Genomic DNA, 22,880 nt, shown 5'->3' with positions numbered 1-22,880 from the left:
ACCTGCATACTGCTGTGATGGAGCTGGGTATGGCATTTGAGGCTGGCATACAGGCTGGAAAAAAAGTTGTTAAAGTTGGGTTTTTTTTGGTGGGAGGGGGTTAGTGATCACTGGGGGAGTCAGGGGTGGTCATCCCCGATTCCCTCTGGTGGTCATCTGGTCATTTAGGGCACTTTTTTGGGACTTCTTCGTGAAAAAAAAGGGTCCACAAAAAGTGACCCAAATTCATGCTAAAAACGCCTTTCTTTTTTCGATTATCGGCCGAGGGCGCCCATCTCTCCTTGGCCGATAAACATGCCCCAGTCCCGCCTTCACCACACCTCTGACACGTCCCCGTCAACTTTGCCCGTTTTCGTGACAGATTGCAGTTGAAGACGCCCAAAATCGACTTTCGATTATACCGATTTGGGCGCCCACGGGAGAAAGACGCCGATCTCCTTATTTGGGTCGAAATATGGGCGTCTTTCTCTTTCGAAAATAAGCTGGATTGGGTTTCTTGAGAAGATATGTCTTATTTAATTTCTTAAATGAAAAGATGTGATACAGTTAGAGGTTGTGTTGTGTATTGTTGTTCCAGAGTGATTAGTGCATATTTTACTCATAGAATTTCCTGAAGAGGTAGGTCTTAAGGTCTTTTCTGAACTGGAGGTAGTCCGTGATGCTTCTTATGACTATGGGAACTGAGTTCCACCATTTTGAGCCCAGGTAGCTAAAACCCGCCATGTAGGTGGACTTGTATAGTACGTTTCTGCAGTTGGGCAGGTGAAGTAGTAGGTAACCTCTGGTTCCTGGGTTTGCATTTTTTGTTGATAGTTTGATCATGTCTAGCATGTAGTCTGGTGAAATGCCAAACAGTATTTTGAAGATGATTGTACTGTTTTCTTCAGCTAATATTAATTTATGTATTTATTGTGATTTATTAACCGCTTTTATGAAAAGATTCACTGAAGTTGGTGTACAACAGGTACAAGCTGACATAAACATTTCCTTGAAACGACACTGGAAATGACACAAAATGAAACTTTTCTGGCTACACACCTGTGAGATGCACTGCTGTGTATTGCACAACAGGAACAACTTTCCACACTGAGACAAAAAAAAATGTATGGTATGTATTTTTTAACTAGGTACTCTTGCTTTGAAACTTGCTGCCAAGATGAAAGTATGTGCGGTCATCACCAAAGGCTGCTCTTTTTTTGTAGGTAAACTTTCCTGGCAAAGAATGCAAAGACATGAATACACTCCCCCCCCCCCCCCAACCTAAATATGCCTGGAGGGTCACCTCTTCTTAATGCAGCTAAACATCCATGCCTCATTGAACCATATGCAAACATTCAGCTGCACTGAGGGAAGATGATTTTCAGACAGACAATTAGCACGGGCAGAGGGCTTTTTCAGCTACATAAAGCACTTTGAAAATTTATTTATTTATTTCATTTGTATCCCACATTTTCCCACATATTTGCAGGCTCAATGTGGCTTACATGGTACTGCAATGGCGTTCACTAGTTGTGGTATGAACAAATACAGGTGTTATTGTGGTAAAAGAAGGTTCGTGTTTGGTAGATACATTGGGGAAAGTTAGGGAGGGGGGATGAGGGTTAAGATATGCCCATTACAGTCTTTGGTTTTGCAGTGTCGCAGGAACTTAGGTTTTTATGTTGAGTCGGTGGGGTATGCCTTTTTAAACAGGTTTGTTTTGAGTTCTTTCCGGAAACTTAGGTGGTCGTTCGTTGTTTTTATTATCTTTGGCAGAGCGTTCCATAGTTGCGCGCTTAAGTAAGAAAAGCTGGATGCATAAGTTGATTTGTATTTGAGTCCTTTAGTGCTTGGGTAGTGGAAATTTAGGTAATTGTTAACCATGAAGCCAAATTTAAGACTGTCCATGAGCTTACCCTTACAATTTCCTATTGAAAGTCCCTTTCCCAGTGAGGACTGGAGATACATATCTACCTGTAGAGTTTGCAGATAGAAAGTCCCTATTGGGATGTACACGCAGGAAGTTAAAACAAACTTTATGGTCCAACCTGGCTTTAAGCGCTTTTTCTATAAAGCTCTTTTTTAGGACTGGAGATGATATTGCTTTGCTAACTGAAGACCTCTGGACCTGCGTATCAGAGATGGCGTACATAACGTTTAGTTCAAATGCGACTGGACCATTGTGGAATATATTCCTTGGATGCACCTGCAGGGCAACGTTTTCAGGAAACGAGGGAGCCTCTCTGGCAGACCTTGCCGTCCAATGCATGTAGTTATTTGTTTGATTTTTGAAGTTACCGAAATATTTATTAAGATTCTGTAATGCATTAATTTGTGTGGGATCCAGAAAAGGGGTTTAAGGGGTTTGAGACTGTTTTGTCTTGTAAGCTTGCTTATTGCTACTTAAAAAAGACAACCATAAAAAGAAAAAAAAACTTGAAAATGATAAGGGGAATAGGACGACTTCAGTGGTGTGCTAGAGCCGTCTTGCACCGGCTCGCAAGATGCGTCAGCGTGCACAGGAGGAGCAAGAAGAAAGAAGAGCAGGGGGCAGGCAGCGAATGCGGCTGCGCCGGAGACCGGCACTGTAGACGGCTTTGGCTGGCGGGGGTTGCGGACCCCCGACAAACTTTGTGGGGGCCTAGGCCCCCGTGGCCCCCATAGCTACGCCCCTGCTTTCTTCATAGGGGAGTCAATCTATTCCCTTTATCATTTTGACTACCCTTCTCTGGGCCTTTTCTGTTTTGGGGTTTTTCTTTTGAGATACGGTGACCAGAACTACACAGAGCAACCAAGTTGCAGTTGCACCTTTGGTTGATAGAGAGCCATTATAATATTTACTATTTTTACTCTCCATTCCTCTGTAAATATATCCTGAAGTCCTCTTGCAATTCCTCACAATCTACTCACGGTTTAAAACTTTGAATAATTTTGCGACATATGCAAATGTAATCACTTCATTCTTTGGTCTCTTCTCCAGATTATTTATAAATATGTTAAAAAGTATTAGCCCCAGCACAGACCCCTGGCTCATTCCACTACCTTCTTAAAAAAGAAAACAGACCATTTAGTTTAGATTTAATATACTCCATTATCATAAATGGAAGAGAAATTAGTGCTAATATAACACAAATCAGGTAAAGTGAAATAGCAAGAACCTCTAGAGACTTGAATATCTAGGAAATTAGCAAGGAGGAGTGGTCTAGTGGTTAGGGTGGTGGACTTTGGTCCTGGGGAACTGAGGAACTGAGTTCGATTCCCACTGCATGCACAGGCAGCTCCTTGTGACTCTGGGCAAGTCACTTAACCCTCCATTGCCCCATGTAAGCCGCATTGAGCCTGCCATGAGTGGGAAAGCGCGGGGTACAAATGTAACAAAAATAAAATAGATACTATTGGAGATTCTACATGGAATGTTGCTACTATTGGAGATTCTACATGGAATGTTGCTATTCCACTAGCAACATTCCATTTAGAAGCCTGCGCGGCCACATTGGTGATCTGCAAGGGCCGACTTCTACATGGAATGTTGCTAGTGGAATAGCAACATTCCATGTAGAATCTCAAATAGTAGCAACAGTGGAGGAGTGGCCTAGTGGTTAGGGTGGTGGACTTTGGTCCTGCGGAACTGAGTTTGATTCCCACTTCAGGCACAGGCAGCTCCTTGTGACTCTGGGCAAGTCACTTAACCCTCCATTGCCCCAGGTACAAATAAGTACCTGTATATAATATGTAAGCCACATTGAGCCTGCCATGAGTGGGAAAGCGCGGGGTACAAATGTAACAAAAATAAAATAAATATCATGCCATAGAATACCATACTCAAGAATAAATCCACAGAGTGGAGAAAACATAGCGGTAAAACATTCACAGACTCCTTCATAAATCTCCTTGAACTCACAACTTAGCTACGATACTTGAGAACAGTCAATATGTTTCAGAAATTACGCATTCACTAGAAGAGGCGAGCAATGCTTCAGTACAACCTTAAAGCCCACTCCAAAACTGTTGTATTCACAGTGGGTGAATAACTGTGCTTAGAGATTAATAGTCTTTAGAGAATTCATTCCCTGGTGTGATTAGATTTTAAGACGTCGATATTCAAAACAATTTAACCGGCCAGAAATGACTCCTGGCTGGTTAAATCACCTGATTGGGGCTAACCAGTCAGTTTCAATGTCACTTAACTGGTTAATGCTGCTGAAAATGTCCAGTTAGTGCTTAAAACACTATTTTGGGGGCCATTCCAGAAGTGGAGTCGGCACTTGGGCTGTTAAGTGCCAATATTCAGCACTTAACTGTCTAAGGTCATCGAATAAACAGAGCCCTATCTTTATGTGGTACACCAAAGCTGGTTAAGTGCTGAATATCACACTTAACCAGCTATGGTGTAGCTGGCTCCGGAAACCCGGAAATTCAATGCCAAAGCTCAGACGTGGCCTGACATTGCAGCAGTCAGCAAAACGCCGAGCACCGCTGGCTGAATATCAACCTGTAAATGTTTTTGCAAACTTGATTCTCATTGTCTTTGATTTCTACGAGTTTTTTCTCATTGGTGCCAGCATGTACTCATAGAAGCTACATTACTGTGAATTACTCAAAGGGTTGCTGCTTTAATTACGTGGCATGTTATGCATTTGTTTTATTGTATATTTTGTTACATATTATGCATTTGGTTATTTTAATCATGTATGTTACTTTTATAATCCACTAGGAACTGTGGACTAAGTGGAGTATAAATATTTTTAAATAAATAAATGTTCTAAGGAAGAAGCTCTCAGCTCAGAGCCAAAATACACTGAAATCACTTGTTGACCTGCCTCTTATTGGAATTACAAGAACATTTTGAGCCAGCCTGTCTCTGCACTGCACGGAACATATACAGCACAAGCTCTGAGGCCTTGAAATGTACTGCAGACTCTGTCCATGTGAACAAAACTGGCAGCTGACTTAGCAACCTGTGCATTTCCCAGATGCTGGCTGAACAAGACAGACAGAATTTAAAATTAGTGGTGCCCAATTGAATTTTCTCCTTTAACAGGCACAGGAAGAATGCATCCAATTTGACAACAATAAACATGCTAATTAAATAATTTCTGGCACATGACTAACCAACAAGCAAAAAAAACAAAAAAACAGCACAAAGGGCCTTTAAAAACAAAAGGGAACACAGTTCTTTCATTAAAAAATCCTTTAATAGTGAACTTTGATTGAAGAAAGACCCGACACGGGCCGTGTTTCGGTGCTACCGCACCTGCGTCAGGGGTCACACCATTGACAAAGGAGGTTTCAACAGACTAATTTCAAAAGGCTGATGCTTTCCAAAATTTTGTGTGATATGTGCCTCCGAATGTAAGGCAGTGTTGAACTCACGTGCATAGACAGTGTGAATCTCATACTGTTGGTGTGTGTGAGCTTTGCATTTTATTCAGAGATTCACACTGTCTAGGCACGCGAGTTCAGCACTGCCTTACATTCGGAGGCACATATCACACAAAATTTTGGAAAGCATCAGCCTTTTGAAATTAGTCTGTTGAAACCTCCTTTGTCAATGGTGTGACCCCTGACGCAGGTGCGGTAGCACCGAAACACGGCCCATGTCGGGTCTTTCTTCAATCAAAGTTCACTATTAAAGGATTTTTTAACGAAAGAACTGTGTTCCCTTTTGTTTTTAAAGGCCCTTTGTGCTGTTTTTTTTTGCTTGGTCTTTTTCTGTTCTTGGTTCCCTCTCTTTGTCACATGACTAACCAACGACAGGCTACACAGCAATGGAATGGAAGACCTGGGACCTCAGTCTGATTAAACTTTGCATTTGTTATGTTTTTCTGGACCCAGGTTAACTTAAAATGTTTCTTGATGATAACTTTCCTATCTGGTCAGGTGAAGGGCTTACTTACCCTTGAAGTGAATTAAACTGTTACGTAAATGAGCTTGTTATGTATGTGCATTTCAGCTTTTCTTTTAAGTTTTCTTAAATAATTTTCCTGCTTTTTCTCTCTCTCTCTCTTTCTAAACAAATACTCCCCCCCCCCTTTCTTCTGGGGACTAGAAGAGGATAGCTTCCTTTAAAATAGTTTTTTTTTCCTGGATGCTTTTTATCACTTAGTTCTTAAACATTTACTGTTCACCTATTTTCTGTATCAAGTGCTTGCTTGTAATAAATGTTAAATTTACCATAAATAAGAAAATTAAACAAAAACTTTGCACAGTGCTCTGCAAGTTGCCACATACTATGGGCTCCTTTGACAAAGGATTTGCATGCGCTGAGTGCGAAGAAGCCCATTCAATTCCCATGGGTTTCTTCGCATTCAGGGCACGCTAAATCAGGAGCCCTATATTAGGCAGCCATTTGATGTTTCTCTGCATATATGTATGTGTATGTGAATAGGTGTATCTGTATATGTGTGCTTGTTTCTATGTGTGTATATTTTATTTATTTATTAAGATTTATTTACCGCCTTTTTGAAAGAATTCACTCAAGGCGGTGTACAGTAAGATTAAATCAAACATAAGCAATAGACAATTACAGTAGTAAAAATATTCAAATAACAATAAAAAGTATGGCATAGTATACTGCTTACAATGTCAACATAATATGTAATGGAACATTTTAATAGACAGCATAGGGTATAAGAAAGATGGAACATATAGCTAAGTAAGAGAGTAAGAGGATATGTGAGAGTCTGTGACTAGGAAACTCAAGAAGGGAGGAAGGCTGAAAAGAGCAATTCTCTAACTGCTATATTTTCCTACTTGAGAACCTAGAACTGCTTCTCCTATAGAAATGCATTGGGCCATGTTTTAGAAAGCTTATTTCTCTAGAACCTCAGTCTAATCTGGGTCAAATTTAAACTTGACATGTCTTTTCACCTGTTTACTCCTCCGTGCCAAATTTGCACCCATTGCATCACATTTTAAGAGTTATTTCATCCCCAGACAGACATTTTTGACTCCTTATGTCTTATTTATGTATAACATTCCCTTGGGTTGCAAGAGACACTAACCCTCCCCCCCTGTTTACTTAGCTACGCTAATGCCGACATAGCCCATTCACTTTGAATTGGCTGTGTTGGTGTTGCCACACAGTTTAGTAAATGGGAGGGGGGGGGTTAAACATTTTCTTAGGGGAATTTAGGCCAGCCCCTTCTGTGAAGTGTGTAATACTTTATAAGTGTGCATGAGTGTTACTATTCCCTTTAGGACAAGATACCAGTCTTCTGATGTCACTAATATCTGGAATCAGGTAGAAGAAACACATGGAATATACTTGTATCATGATATTAGTTTGAATTAATAACATAAAGTCCAAACTACTTGCCTACACTTGTTTGCACACTGCGTCAATTAGGGGTCCTTTTACCAAGCTGTGGGAAAAAGGGCCCTGCACTAGCGGCAGGGGCTGTTTTTCCCACGCATAAAACTTCCCACAGACACACATGACCATGCAGTAAGAGAACTTTTATCGCATGGCCATGTGGTGGGGAGCCCTTACTGCCACCCACTGAGGTGGCAATAAGGGTTCCCGCCAGTGGTGTAGCTAGGTGGGGCGCCAGGGTAGCAGCCGCTCCCCCAAACGGAGTTCTGCCGGCGCCGGTGCCTATTTTTTTCTCGTCGTGTTGCATTGAAAATGTGCGGAAGTCCGCTGTCGCGCCGCTTTCTCTCCCCCTGCGCTGTCAACCTGGCTCCACTTCTGGTTCTCGCACTAACCTAGCAGTAACTGCTCGATTATCATTGGGTTCCCCCCCGGAAATGGCACGCACTTGGGGCAGGAATACCGCTGGCAGCTGCGTTGGGCTGGCGGTAGTCCCGGAAGAGCGAGCGGTAAGCTTGCATTGGGCTTATCGCCGCTCTGTAAAAGAGCCCCTTACTGCAGCTATGTTCAGTGCACTTATGCAGGCCATATCATAGAAAGCAGTGAAGATAAAGAACAAAGAAAAAGTAATCATTCCTAGTGAAAAAAATACATTTGAAAAGAAGTTAAATAAAATGCATTAAGGAGAACAGTATCTCTTTACACATAACACAAGGTTGCCCTTTACTACTCTAAAACATTAATCTCCATTCCAACTCTCCTAGGATAGAACGTTTTGCTCAATTTACCTCCGAGCAAAGTTGGCTAAGCACATTTGTCCAGGCCAAAGGTCATCCTGAGGTCAAACAATTTACTACTGGAAAACGGTGATTTTGATTGCTACGTGCTACCCAAAAATATGCGCCTATCACACTAAACTTATGCGAGTTTAAAATGACTGAAGTATTTGTCCTATTACAATGACCTTCAAGAAAGTTCCTATGTGTTTACTTATTATTCATTGTTCAATCTGTTTTATCACGATCTATTTTCCAGTTACAACTATGGGTCCTTTTACAAAGCTGTGGTACAAATTGGCCTTAGTGCACCCTTATGAGGATCTTGTCTGCACACTAAGGCCATTTTCTTTTTAATATGCATTTGAAAACAATACATCAAAGATAACTTTGGGGTCCTTTTACAAAGCTGCGGTAACACTAGCGAGTGCTTATCACAGCAAAAAAAAGGACTTACTGTGGGGTGATCAGAGGTGTCCCATGGTAATTTTTGGATGTGCGCATTGTTGCATGCTAACCAGTGTATATTTAGCACGTGAGTCCTTACAGTCTACATAATGGGGGGGGGGGGGGGTGTGCTAGAATCTCACGTGCTAATGGGAAAATGAGTGCGTGGCCGTTAATAGTGAAAACAGAAAAGTTGTCCATTTTACCCCTGTGGTAGAGAGATGTGGTAGCTGTGTTAGTCCACTTTTAAAGGTAATCAATAGAAATCAAACAAAATAAAACATGGAAAAGAAAATAAGATGATACCTTATTTATTGGACATAATACATTTCTTGATTAGCTTTTGAAGGTTGCCCTTCTTCGACAGATCGGAAATAAGCAAATGTTGGTAGATGACAGTATATATAAGTGAAACATCAAAGCATTTCAGTGACAGTCTAACAGGATGGGGGTGGATAGGTGAGAGACAAGAAGAGTCGGGGTGGATGAGGGACAGGGAGATATGCATGGAGATAGGAGGGTGATAAAGCAGTACAATTTTATGGTTTATAATGGGCTAGAAAACCCAGATCTTTGTTAAGTCCTGTCTGATGGGTGTCAAAATATTTAATCATTCTGACTTCAAAGGTCTTACGTTCCTGTATTGTTTTAAAGTTCCCTTTTAGGATTCTTACCATAAAATCACTGGTACAGTGTTCTGGTTTTGTAAAGTGTTGCCCCACAGAAGTGACATCCTGGTTGGTACTAGCATTTTTCATATTAAAAAATAGCATTAGCACATGGGAATGACCTGCATGAGGACATTCTAAGGGCGCTTTTTACCAGCTCTGTATCCCTTTGATAAGGATACAGAGCATTTTCAAAAGTATAAGGCCCAATATTCAGCCAGCGGCAGGCAGTGCTTTTGCTGGCATTAAACCCAGATATTCAATGCCAGGCCATTTCTGGCGACCTGCAATGAATATCCAGAGTTTTTCAATCGCTAAAAAATTAACCGGTTATGCCAATATTCAGTGCCAAATGGTTAACTTTACAGCAGTTAAAGATAGGCCTGCTACTTATGTGGCCTATTATAACTGTTAAGCAAAGCCAGTTTAGTGCTGATGATCTGCGCCCTACCAGCTATGTCGTGCGATATAGCCAGTTAGTGGCTATGTGCTAACTGTCAATATTCAGTGGAGATAACCGGTTATCTTCCACTGATATTAGTGGTTAGGCGCCGATATGCTATTAATAGGTCAGCAGCTGTGTCTGGCCAGTTAAATAGCTTTGAATATTAGTGGGGGGGGGGGGGGAGAATAAGGAATAAGCATAAAAATAATCAAGGGAACACAATATAGCTCAAATGTAGTCCATACTTGGGGGGAACCAAGAAACCATAATTAGTAGAGGAAGATGGTATAATACAAAGAAAATAATATTAAGTCCATTTTGACTGCAGCTGTAAAAACCCAAATTTTCTATTTTCTGCACTAATGTAGCCATTAGCACACAGCCATTTAAAAAATAATTACTGCAGGAGCACTTACTGCAGTGGCGTACCAAGGGGGTGGGGGCGGTCCGCCCCGGGTGCACGCCGCTGGGGGTGTGCTGCGCGCCGGTCAGCCTCGTTGGTTTCCATGCTCCCTCTGCCCCGGAACAGGAAGTAACCTGTTCCGGGGCAGAGGGAGCATGGAAACCAACGACGCTGACCGGCGTGCGGCACCCCCCCCCCCAGCGGTGTGCACCGGGGGGGGGGTCTTTCGCCGGGGTGGGGGGGTGTCCCTTCGCCAGCGGGGGACGCGCTGCACGGGGGGGGAGGGCGCTGCACCCAGGGGGGCGGGGTGCATCGGCGATCCGCCCCGGGTGTCAGCGCCCCTCGGAATGCCACTGACTTACTGCGTTAACCAGTTAATGAGAGGTAATGTAGATGTGCTAATTGGTTAGCGCAGGAATGTCCACTTTCCACCTCTGACACATCCCTTAAAATTTCCCCCAAATATTCACATGGTTACCACACAGACATTTCAAAACTAACACGTTGATGCTTTATTGCATCCTTTGTTAAGCCATTTTTGCTGCATTAGGCGTGCATTAGCGCCTAATGTAGCTTAGTAAGGGGTCCTTTTACAAAGGCGCACTAAAAAATGGCCTGCGGTAGTGTAGGCGCGGGTTTTGGGTGTGCGCAGAATCATTTTCAGTGCACTGACCACTAGGCTACCCCTCTGCACTGCTGGGATGTCTGTGTGGTCGGTTCACTAAGAATGCTGCCAGATAGACCTCCCTATGGCTTGATTTTCTAAGTTTTTCCCTAGGACATTTTTTTTCTGAAAATGGTACTTAGAGATGGATGTGTTGAGCCTGAAAACATATAGCTCAAAGCCATAATCAAACCAGAAATTTAGACATTTTTCTGGTTCGATTATGGTTATGTGCTAGATGTTGGATTGAGACATTTTTGGCAAAACATCTGAATTTGAATTTAGATGTCATATCGAAAATGTCCCTCTATGTAATTAACTGTGTCCTATGTAGGATTTGCAAATCCATATCTGACTTCATTGGAATATAAAACCTCAAATTAAATTAGAAGAATTTGAGAAGGATAGCAATCTGTCCTGTAGATAAATACTACTACTACTAATTTCTATAATGCTACTAGATACCATATACAGGTACTTTCTCTGTCCTCAGAGGGCTCACCATCTAAGCTTTTGTACCTGGGGCAATGGAGGGTTAAGTGACTTGCCTAAGTTCACAAAAAGCTGCAGTGGGAATTGAACCCAGGTTGCCAGGCTCAAAGCCCACTGCACTAACCATTAGGCTACTCCTCCACTCCAATGAAGCTGAAATGCATGTCATCTGGTGGAAAGGACTTCAAAATTGCATTATAAGATCTACTACTACTACTATTTAGCATTTCTATAGCGCTGAGCAAGGTTTTAGGATTACAGTGCAGTCTTTCCTTCCCCTGGACAATATTCCCAGTGAGGTCTGCAGGGTATTGCAGACACCTTTCTGACTAACAGGTGCAGTTGTTTTGAAGTCTGCATTGTATAGAGCTGGCAACTCTTACAGACTGAGGCCCTCCTGCAATTCAAACTGTGAAATGGCCAGAGAGCGCCTGGCAGAAAAAATGGTGGTTTTGACCCCCCCCCCCCCCCCCCCCACCTTTCAGCTTACATTACTGGTCTTTCATATTCGACTACGGGAAGGCCTCCATGAAATGCCCTCAGAAGTTCAGAGTTTAATTATGCCTGGGTAAACCTAAGATATATTCCTGGCTAGTAACCTCACTCTAAAATATATAAGTGCTCTCAGCACTAATTAAGCCCTTTATCCTGAATTCAAAGTATTTATGAAATGCATACCTTCTAAAATATCAAAGGCAAGATCAGTAAAGCTCTTTGTTCATCTGGGGGCTACAGCCTGCTGAATTAATGGGAACCAGGGCACTTTGATTCTTGGTGGTTTCTGAGAAAAATGTATCGATCAGACAATAGCAACCTTCATGACTCATGATGAAGCTCTGCCTCTCAGTAGCCTTTCACTTGAAAAAAAACAAATAAGGTCTGCCCCACAGAAACTCTCCAGAACGCCGTGGAGCCTTGACCCCTTCAATCCTCCCACCTACCCCAACCTCCAGTTTACAAGCATGCCCTGAAAATGTCTTAAAATGGAAGACACAATTAAGAGCAGGGCATCACACACACTCTCCCTTCTGCATTCTGTTTTCTAAACTCTTTCTGACAGCCGCCTGCTTCATTTGGCTCAAACCACAACAAAGGGAGGCCCAATGTGTTCACACAGAGAGAGCATTTTCTCTCTAGTTCTCTCACTCTCATTCTCTCCTCTGATCTTCTACAAAGGTGCTATTGTTATTGACTTGCTGGATCTCCACGCACCTGAGGCAGATCAAAGGCAGCATTTCTTTCTATTATAATTGTTATTATTTTATAATACCAACCTGACCACACGGGTCTTTTTTTCCCCAGTGCATTAAATTAAACCTAGCGATTAATCTCCACTGCCCTCGGGGTCCCTTTGTTCAAAGAAAACAAAATATTAGGAACAAAATATGGGTGTAATACTTTTATTTTATGGCCTGGATTAATGAAAAGGTAAAGCTTGTTTTAATCAATGACAGCGGCAAACCTTTCTCATTAAAAATAAACACATATAATTGTTCTATGTCCTGTGTATGCATACAGCCACATAATCATTTACAGATAAAGAATAATTAAAAAGCAACTTTATTTTCTGCACTGGAACTAAGCATTAGTGATTGTTAGCGTTTGGTTGACTTGACATTATGACTGGAAGTGTTTTCAAACACTAAGTATGAAATGTTTAAGTTAATCAAAAACACCCCCCCCAGAGGTAGCTAATTATGGGGGTAATTTTACAAAGCATTTTTATAAGCTGGAAAAGCAAGGTTGCTCATCTGTTGAATCAGGTACACAAGTGGGTGATGTCATCTAATGGTGCCGAGATAGAACTGCTCCCCTAACGCTTAGAATTTAGTGTAACGTTCACACCCACCTCAAATAATCCCCCCCGCCCCTTCCCCCTGCTTCAGGACTCAAAAACCCTGGAAAATGTAATCTTCAACCAAATCAAGATTCCCCCAATAATTGCCCCCCGTCACTGCTGTCCTCTACCCTGCAACCCACGCAACAACCGGATCTCTCTTACATAGTAACACAGTAAATGATGACTTATAAAGACCTGACTGGTCCATCCAGTCTGCCCGACAAGATAAACTCATTTTTCATGGTAAGTTATACTTTATATGTATACCCGAGTTTGATTTGTCCTTGCCTTTCTCAGGGCACAGGCCGTAAAAGTCTGCCCAGAACTGTTCCTGTACTAAAAGTTCAGAAGCTAACGTTGAAGCCCCTTAAAATTTACACTCCAGCCCATCTCTTACCTCATCTCAATACGCTGAGCATGTGCGAATGAATCACGCCTTGAGCAAGTGCAGATGCTCAAGGTCCCACATTGGCCCAGCACCATAACCTCGAGACAAGGTAAGCAGAGAGTATTGCGGGTGGGTGGGGAGGGGTAGGAGGGGGGAGGAGAGCAATGCTGGTTACTGCAGGAGGCAGTGTTGAACACAGAAGTGGTGGTCATCTCAGGTGGAAGAGTGGAGGAGAGAAATGGTGGTCATCAAGGAGGGCAGGGTGGAGTGCCTCCATTAACAGCCCAACCAAGACTCCAGAAATCATATTGTTTCTAATAATAACCCCTGGTGATTTTTAGAAATAATATGGTATGTTGAAGGAAAAACTACTCTTGGGAAGGTGGGCGAGACTACTGTCTTATCAAACCTGCTGCCTATGAGAACTTCTGTTACAGATAAGCAACATTGCTTTTCTTTGTTGACAAGCAGAATTGAGTTGGGCACACAAGTGAAAGATTCCCAAGTTTACGGTGCTCAGTGCCATCATACTGACGGGGAGGCAGATTTTAGAAAGTATGTGTAAGTGGTCAAATAAATGTTATTACTAAACGGTTGCAACAGGACCATAATTTAGCAAACTTGGTTGTGGACAAATACAGGCAAAGTAAAATGGCCATCTGTTGGCCCCCAGGAATTAATGGTAACCCCCCCCCCCAAAGGTGACAGACATGTAAGTTTCCAAAATAATGAGTCACACACATGCACAATGCTTACTGCCACCTAGTGTAACAAAAGATGGATAGGCATCTAACCCACCTCAATGGGCTCACAGATGTGTATGTTGACTGGGATAGCATGGTGCTAGCTGAGACCAATATACATTCAAAACACCCAGACAGCTGGATGACCATTCATTAGAATGGTTGTTCATACCGGTGGCCGCCTGTGGATTTGCCCATTCAGTGTTCCCTAGTGGTAGTACCTGGCTTTTTGTTATCCTTCTTCCTGGTTCACACTACCTCTATTGAATGCAAAAATGTCTCATTCACATTTGAATTGGGATCATTGCTTTTTAACATATTTATAAATGATCTGGAAAAGGGAGTGATGGCTGAGGTGACTACATTTACAGATGAGACAAAACTATTCACAGTTGTGAAGTCACGAACGGATAGACGGGTATTTCCTAAGAAGCTTATGAGATTGGGGCACTGGGTATCTACATGGCTGCTGAAATTTAATGAGGAAAATTGCAAAGTGATGCATGCAAGGAAAACAATCCTACCTACAGGAACAGAATGCACATTAGGAGTCATCGGTCCGGAAAACGATGTTAGAGAGTTATTATGAAATCCTCACCTCCGTAGAGCTGTCTTATTACAGGGGTAATGTGATGTCTATATCAGCTATCATTATTAACCCAATCCAACACAAAAATATGTGTTTTATTGTTTGCCGATAATAGTGTGCACTCTCTCAAGAGAGTTTGCACTATTTGCAAAAAGGGTGCCCATTGTGCATGCACGAACTACTGAACAAGTGTAAACCAGTGTGCATGTGCATAGTGTGCACTCTGTCAGAAAGAGTACAGCCTCTTTGCACGTAGTGAGCCTTCTTTCAAAATAGTGCGCACTCAATAGCGTTGTCCCATGACGAAAAAATGTCCAAACAAAAATGAATAACAGAAACATTCCCAGAAAATAGATGGGAACGACAAGAAAATTAAAATATTCTGGCTGCAAACTGTGTCTCGCTATGAAAAAGCGTACACTGCTCTCCCGGGATGCCCAAAGGGAGAAGATTTTTGGGCCCGGTGCCTCGACGTCGGGCACAAGGCTTAAAGCCGCTGGGCGTCTTCGATGACATTTCGGGAAAAACAGCCTCACGAGTGGTCCTTTTCTGAGGTGGTATCCAAATTTTCTCTACCTCCTACTATGTACTTTCAATGGATGCAACTTACTCATAGTGTGAAGGCATCTGTTGAGCTGGCATCATTGTCATCTCGGCTGCCTTCTTTATTTGCCAACGCCCAGACACTAGTATTAGCTGGGCACACAGCTTCATCTATTTATAAAATTTTTATTAACGCAACACACAACTTCAATACTGCCCTTCAACATAATTGGCAGCTTGATACAGAGTCTGTGGTAGATGAAAATATGTGGTTCTGTTTCTGGTCTAAAGTTATGAAACCTCTTTCCTCTGCAGCGGTTTTGCAGTCTATGTTTTTTTTATATCATAAAACCAATTGGACTCCTCGAAAACTTGCTACTGCTGGCCTGAGCTCATCAGACAAATGTTGGCACTGTTCGCTGCAAGTGGGTACTTTCTCTCATATGCTATATGAGTGTCCTCCGATCTTTCAATTCTGGAAGGCTGTTTGGAATATTATACAAAAACTTTTGCCCATAACTGATGACCTGACTTATTCAATTGTAATTTTTAAGTCTGTTCATGCAACTTTTGATTTGACCTCCCCGCATTCAAAACTATTGGACATTCTCCTCACTATTGCTCAACGGCATATTTTGCAAAACTGGAAAAACGCACAGTTGCTGAATATTCATTTCTGCAGCATCAGAAGTTTGAGCTCGCCATGGCTGCGAAAAGTCGGATGATAGTATCTAAAAAAGAAATTTGGTCTATTTTGGACAACTACCTCCAAACTATTCAGGCCACACCTTAAACCTGTACAAAGGACTTATTTGTTAAACACCTGGATGCTTTCCCCTCCTTTTTTCTCTTCTTTCCTTTCCCACCTGTTGTGTTTCTTGCTTCCTATGTTTTTCCATCATTGTTTTCCTGTTATTTGTATTCTTGGAAATTAATAAAATATTTGGAGAGAAAATATTCTGGGTGCCTACTCCTAATCCTTTGCCAAACTGGAATACAGATAACATACAAATGTCATGCTTTGTAAGTGGTTGTATCACTCAGACTGAGACTTACTAGCTGTTACTTTAAAGTACACCATATACATCTTGTGTAAGAACAAAAGGAATGTCCACTACAATCAGTGGGAAGCTCTGGTGACAACAGAATTCTCCTCTGATTATAAAACAGAGACTTTATCTTGAACCATGTCTTAGGTTTTATACCACTTGGCCTCTGACCTTCTATCAGCTTTATCAATATAGGTCCCAGAAAGTGGAGCATGCATGCTATGCCACTCAGACTCGTATATTACCAGGTATAAGGAGTGAGATATAAGTTACAGAAACCAGAAAGTTTCTGACCTCTATTGGATTGCCAGATGGTGGGGGCCCCTCTAAATCCTGTGTTTCTACATACAGAGAGAGAGAGAGAGAGAGAGAGAGAGAGAGAGAGAGAGAGAGAGAGACTGGGTTATCATTGTTAATGTCAACGAGTTGACCTGGCCTCAGACTTGGGGTTCAGGAACATCTTAAGGCTGAAGGATAATAGTGGCTATCAATTCTGCTGAACCTCATAAGCTCCTAATTGAGGAGTCAATCCGACTGAAGTCAGTCTACCTGCGTCTCACTACTATCCTCAGCAAACTGTAAGTGGTAATCTGCTTTAAAGTGAACTGGCTAATCATGCCAAAGTGAACTGATAATCCTGTCCGTAACCTGTAATAGGTTACTACTACTACTACTTAACATTTCTAGAGCACTACTAGGGTTGCGCAGCGCTGTACAAATTAACAAAGAAGGACGGTCCCTGCTCAAAGGAGCTTACAATCTAAAGGACGAAATGTCAAGTTGGGGCAGTCTAGATTTCCTGAGTAAAGGTGTAGTGGTTAGGTGCCGGAGGCGACATTGAAGAGGTGGGGCTTTGAGCAATGATTTGAAGATTTCCAGGATAAGGAGAACTGTGCTTAGTCCTATCAACCTCAGTGGTAGAACATAGCGATATGGAGAGTGACGCACTACTTATTTGGCTCCTGGATAATTCCAGTCCCAACTTTGGACCCACCAATCAATAAGTATCTGATTCCTACCACTCAGGGCACAAATTATGCAGTCACCTGTGCACATACACCAACCTGGGGTTACACTTAGTATTTATTTTCTCAAATATATGCTTTGAAAGGAAAACATAATGGTATTTTCTATAATCATTAGCACTGATTTTTTGATTACACAGTAAAACACAGTAGCACAATGACGGCAGATAAAGACCCATATGGTCCATCCCGCCTGCCCAGCAAAGGTGAAGCGTATCCACCACTCTGTGCAGGTTACAGCAGGGGCGTAGCCAGACAACAGATTTTGGGTGGGCCTAGGCAAGAAGTGGGTGGGCACCAAGTGTTATCCCTCCCCCAACCAGCACCCAAAAAAATCTCAGCTGGCGGGAAAACGCTTCTTTCCATCTTGGCAGTCTGCAGCAGGCATGAGCTGAAAACTGAGCATGTGCAGGTGTTGGTATCATGGAAAGTAGAGTTTTCGTTACCATCAGGGAGAAGTCTTTAGCTGGCAGAGCTTGGGATCCCCACCAGCTACCGCTAAACATGTGCTACTGTAGGGTGGGCCTGAGCCCCAAGTGGGTGGGCCCCAGCTCATCCAGGCCCACCTGTGGCTACGCCACTGGGTTACAGTCATTCATGCTTAAACACTAGTTGGCAATTGCCATCATGCCAACCACATACAAGGTAGTTAATTATGATACAGTCTTGGGACAATATTTTATAACCAAAAGTATTGCTAACTGTATTTAACTTGCTAATCTCAATATTAAGATGTTTCCCCCTCCCCCTTAAGATTCACAGCATCCTCACTCACAGCATATGTTAAAGTGATATATGATATGCACACTTGATCTTCATCTGTCTTTTGCCATTGCGGGACACAGACCATAGAAGTCAGTATGGCACTAGTCTTAGTTTCCTAATCCACACCTGTCTTTTGCCGTTTGAAGGACACAGACCATAGAATTCTGTCTGGTACTGGCCTTAGTTCCCAACTACTCATGTCCAGCATAATACCACAACTGCCATGTTTTGATTCTGTTCTCCTACTTAGGCAACCCTTTGAATTTCTTAATTATATTTAAATTTTAATAGTTTGATATTCCACATAATATAATGCTGTCTAAGCAGTGTACAAAAAATATTAAATACAGCAAAATACATGTACATAAACAACTAAAAGAAACATTGCAAATAAATATAATTAAAATATAATATACAACTGCAAAACATAAATTAAAAAGAAACTTACATTAGTAAAATAAATCACAACACAAAAAGCTCACAACATAATAAAAGAACAACAAAAGTCCATATACATAGCAGCTTGTAAGTATCTGAACATTCTATGAATGCAAAATTCTAGTCAGGACAGTTCTACAAAGTAACACAGATCATGACCCAATTCAAACAAGTTTTCATTGCTTTCTTAAAACAAGAATAAGAAGTTTCTGAATATCTGTAAGTATCAGGGGCGTAGCCAGACAACAGACTTTGGGTGGGCCTAGGCAAGAAGTGAGTGGGCACCAAGTGTTCTTCCCCCCACACACCACCACCAAGAAAATATCCCAGCTGGCGGGAAAACGCTTCTTTCTACCTTGGCAGTCTGCAGCAGGCATGCGAAGAAAACTGAGCATGCGCAGGTGCCGGTATCGTGGAGAGTAGCATTTTCGTTACCGTCTTCAGCTGGTGGAGCTTGGGATCCCCAACAACTACCGCTAAACGTGTGCTACTGTTGGGTGGGCCTGACAGTGCTGCTGAAAATCCTGGGAGACCACCGTGGCACTATCTGGATAGTGCTGGCGTAGTCCAGGGGTGGAATATGGGTGGAACCAGGATTTACCCAGTTAACAGCTATTTTCAGTCCGTTAGCCAGGTAAGTGCCCAGATAAAGTTAGGACGGCATAAAGGCTGGCCTAACTTTATCCAGCCAGTTATCCGGGCACCAGTTTCAATATCGCCAGCAGCAGGCAATATCAATGCCAATGCATAGATTAGGCCTGGCATTGAATATCCAGGTCATATTCTGCTTTTGAGATCACTGACTACCACGGGATGAATATCAGCCTGATAGCTTTTACGTTTTTACGAGGATTATCTCCCGAGGCACAAGTGGCTGGTATTAGATAGTGCAGGTCAGTTAGGGCCTTGTGTTCATCTCAAAATGGTTTGTTGGAAAAACGGGGGGGGGGGGGGGGGGGGGGGGGGGGGGGGGGGGGGAAGGGGGGGGGGTCTAGCGAAATTTCGAAGCTTGTCTTTCCATGTATGAGCCTTGTTTCGCTGAATAAACTTCCTGAAGTGTTAAGGGACATCACAGATATTAATTACCAGGGCTTTTTTTGAGGGGGTACTTGGGGGTACTGAGTACTGGCACCTTTTCCATTGGCTGCTAAAATTGACCTATGGTCCCCAAGTTTTAATGAAAGAGCTCAGGCTCTACACACCAATTCTGCCTTGTCATAGGTTCTGTGACTGGTTGCAGGAGGCCTGGCTATTGTGGGGAGGGTCCCTCAGTGATTACCCCCACCCCTGAAGGGTGGCCTAGCATTTGAGTACCGACACCTTTTTCACTAGAAAAAGTGCACTGGATATTACATTTTCAGAAACTCTGTATGAAATGGTTATTTCAGTCATCTATGGGCTATGATTGCTAGTAAGGACTGGGGTTGGGTTAGGAATAGGAGGTAGATTGGGTTTGTATTGATTCTTCATATTTGTACTGAATTATGTTTTATTGTAAGCTGTTTTCTGGCTTTTTGGAGAAACACTACATAAAAATAGTCCTAAATTCTAATTGAAGTGTTAGAAAAAAAGTTTTGGTGAGATCATAAGAATAGCCATACTGGGTCAAACCAATGGTCCATCTAGCCCAGTATCCTGTTTCCAACAGTGGACAATCCAGGTCACAAGTACTTGGCAGAAACCCAAATAGTAGCAACATTCCATGCTACTAATCCCATGGCAAGCAGTGGCTTCCCCATGTTTATCTCAATAGCAGACTATGGACTTTTCCTCCAGGAACTTGTCCAAACATTTTAAAACTCAAGATACGCTAACCACTGTAACCCGTTCCAGAGCTTAACTATTCTTTGAGTGAAAAAAATATTTCCTCCTATTTGTCTTAAAAAATTTCCATGTAACTTCCTCGAGTGTCCCCTAGTCTTTGTTCTTTTTGAAAAAGTAAAAGCTTACAACTGCTTACTGGATTTTCTGCCTTCCCCTTTCCATCTCCCGGTAGGTATGATCATTCTCTAGATCATTACAGCTCTCATATGAAGATGGATTTGTATTGCTTCAGCAATGGTTCTATTTTTGAGCTTGTGAAAGGAGATACCTTAACCCCTAAGAAGGCATTCAGTAACACATTAGTGACAAGCCTGGCCCAGAAAACCAAAGGTCTGCATCATCAGATCAGATGTCGTCCTGCACTCTTAGATCAGTGCAAACATCACATCACAAGCCTCTTTTTTTACTCTTGGTGTCCAGTTTTTCAATATTGATTGTAACATCTATTAAGCTTCCCTCTTGAAATAATGCATGAAACAAGACATTTCTAACACCAAGGTAAATGTTAAAAGGTAAGAGTCACAGAAGAAAGATTCACAGGTGTTTGCCAGGGTTGTAACACTAGAGGGCTGAAGCCTGCCTGGTTGTCATTCATCTTCTTACCCCCATATGACAAGACGATGTTCCACAGATCAGCGCGAGTCTGGATGTTATTGGCTGGTTTTCACAGGGCAGGTTATGGCCTTTCACATCTGCTCCAATCACTCCTATTAAGAAGAAAAATCCCAAACCTTCTATCAAAACAGAGAATGGACATAATCAGCAAAAAAAAGAAGATGTTTCACATGTGCAGACCAGACCAAATTAGCAATCAGACAGTGCATATCTGTGCAAATACCTTTTCTCGATTTGTGCAACCTCAACATCCGATGAACTTTTTTCAACAGTCACTTTATTTATACAGTTGCAGAAACATTTTGTTCTTTTTCAACTTTCTAATTAGAATTTTCCCTGCACAGTAAATGCCAAATGTCAGAAAAGAGCAGTAAAGCAAAAAAAGGTCTTTGGGAAACTGTAAATGGTGTCTGACTCAAACAACACATTCCATATAGAAAAACACTCGTCTACTACTACTGCTTATCATTTCTATAGCGCTACTAGACGTATACAGCGTTGTACACTGGACATGAAGAGACAGTCCCTCCTCGACAGAGCTTACAATCTAATTAGGACAGACAAACAGGACAAATAAGGGATAAGAGAATTACTAAGGTGAGAATGATAAAGCATGGGTACTCAACAAGTGAGGAAGGGTTAGGAGTTAAAAGCAGCATCAAAAAGGTGGGCTTTCAGCCTAGATTTGAAGACGGCCAGAGATGGAGCTTGATGTACCGGCTCGGGAAGTCTATTCCAGATATATGGTGCAGCAAGATAAAAGGAACGGAGTCTGGAGTTAGCAGTGGAGGAGAAGGGTGCAGATAAGAGAGATTTACCCAGTGAACGGAGTTCCCATGGAGGAGTGTAGGGAGAGATAAGAGTGGAGATGTACTGAGGAGCTGCAGAGTGAATGCACTTGTTAGTCAATAAGAGGAGTTTGAATGGTATGTGGAAATGGATAGGAAGCCAATCACGTGACTTGAGGAGAGGGCTAATATGAGCATAGCGATACTGGTGGAATATAAGTCGTGCAGCAGAATTTTGAACAGACTGAAAGGGACAGAGATGGCTTAGTGGGGGACCTGTGAGAAGCAAGTTGCAACAGTCTAAGTGAGAGATGATAAGAATGTGGATAAGGGTTCTGGTAGTGTGCTCAGAAAGGAAAGAACAAATTTTGGCGTTAATATAGAGAAAGAAAAGACACGTTTTAGCAATCTGTTGAATATGTGAAAGAAGGAGAGAGAGGAGTAGAAGATGACCCTAAGGTTACGAGCTGATGAGACAGGGAGGATGAGCATGTTTATTTATTTGTTACATTTGTACCCCACATTTTCCCACAGAGATAGCAAATGGGGGAAGAGAAGAGGTTGGTTTAGGAGGAACGATAAGAAGCTTAGTCTTGGTCATGTTTAGTTTCAGATGGTGGTGAGACATCCAGGCAGCAATGTCAGACAAGCAGGCTGATACTTTGGCCTGGATTCCTGCTGAACGTTCTGGTGTGGAGAGGTAGATCTTGGAGTCATCAGCATAAATGAGATTCTGAAAACCATGGGATGACATCAGAGTACCAAGGGAAGAAGTGCAGATGGAGAAAAGAAGTCCCAGGACAGATCCCTGAGGTACACCAACTGACAGTGGGACAGGAGTGGAGGAGGATCCACCAGAGTATACACTAAAAGTACGATGGGAGAGATAAGAAAACCAGGAAAGAACTGAGGGCTAGATTCACTAAACCTTAACAACCCTCTAACAACCCTTTAACGAACGAAATTCCCAACCGTTGCATGCATTAAAGGCCTTTTTCCAACGAAGCAAGCAGCTAACGAAAACGGAGTAACTACCATTGTAATGTGGGCGATTCGGGATGCACTAACAATACCGACGATTACACCG

The 22,880-nt window shown here is 42.3% G+C and overlaps 1 protein-coding gene across 2 annotated transcripts in view; it reads right to left on the bottom strand.

Annotated features, from left to right (window-relative positions):
• FGGY (FGGY carbohydrate kinase domain containing) overlaps positions 1 to 22,880 on the bottom strand; it is a 464,206-nt gene that overhangs the window by 107,765 nt on the left and 333,561 nt on the right. For both annotated transcript variants that reach the window (XM_030205275.1, XM_030205274.1), the window contains exon 8: positions 20,994 to 21,097. In XM_030205275.1, the coding sequence (XP_030061135.1) occupies positions 20,994 to 21,097 (104 nt within the window). The remainder of the gene's footprint in view (positions 1 to 20,993; positions 21,098 to 22,880) is intronic.

The sequence above is a fragment of the Microcaecilia unicolor genome, chromosome 6, assembly GCF_901765095.1.
Source record: "Microcaecilia unicolor chromosome 6, aMicUni1.1, whole genome shotgun sequence".
NCBI lineage: Eukaryota > Metazoa > Chordata > Amphibia > Gymnophiona > Siphonopidae > Microcaecilia > Microcaecilia unicolor.
Note: the sequence above shows the minus strand (reverse complement) of the source record. Positions and strands in the feature narration are given on the sequence as shown.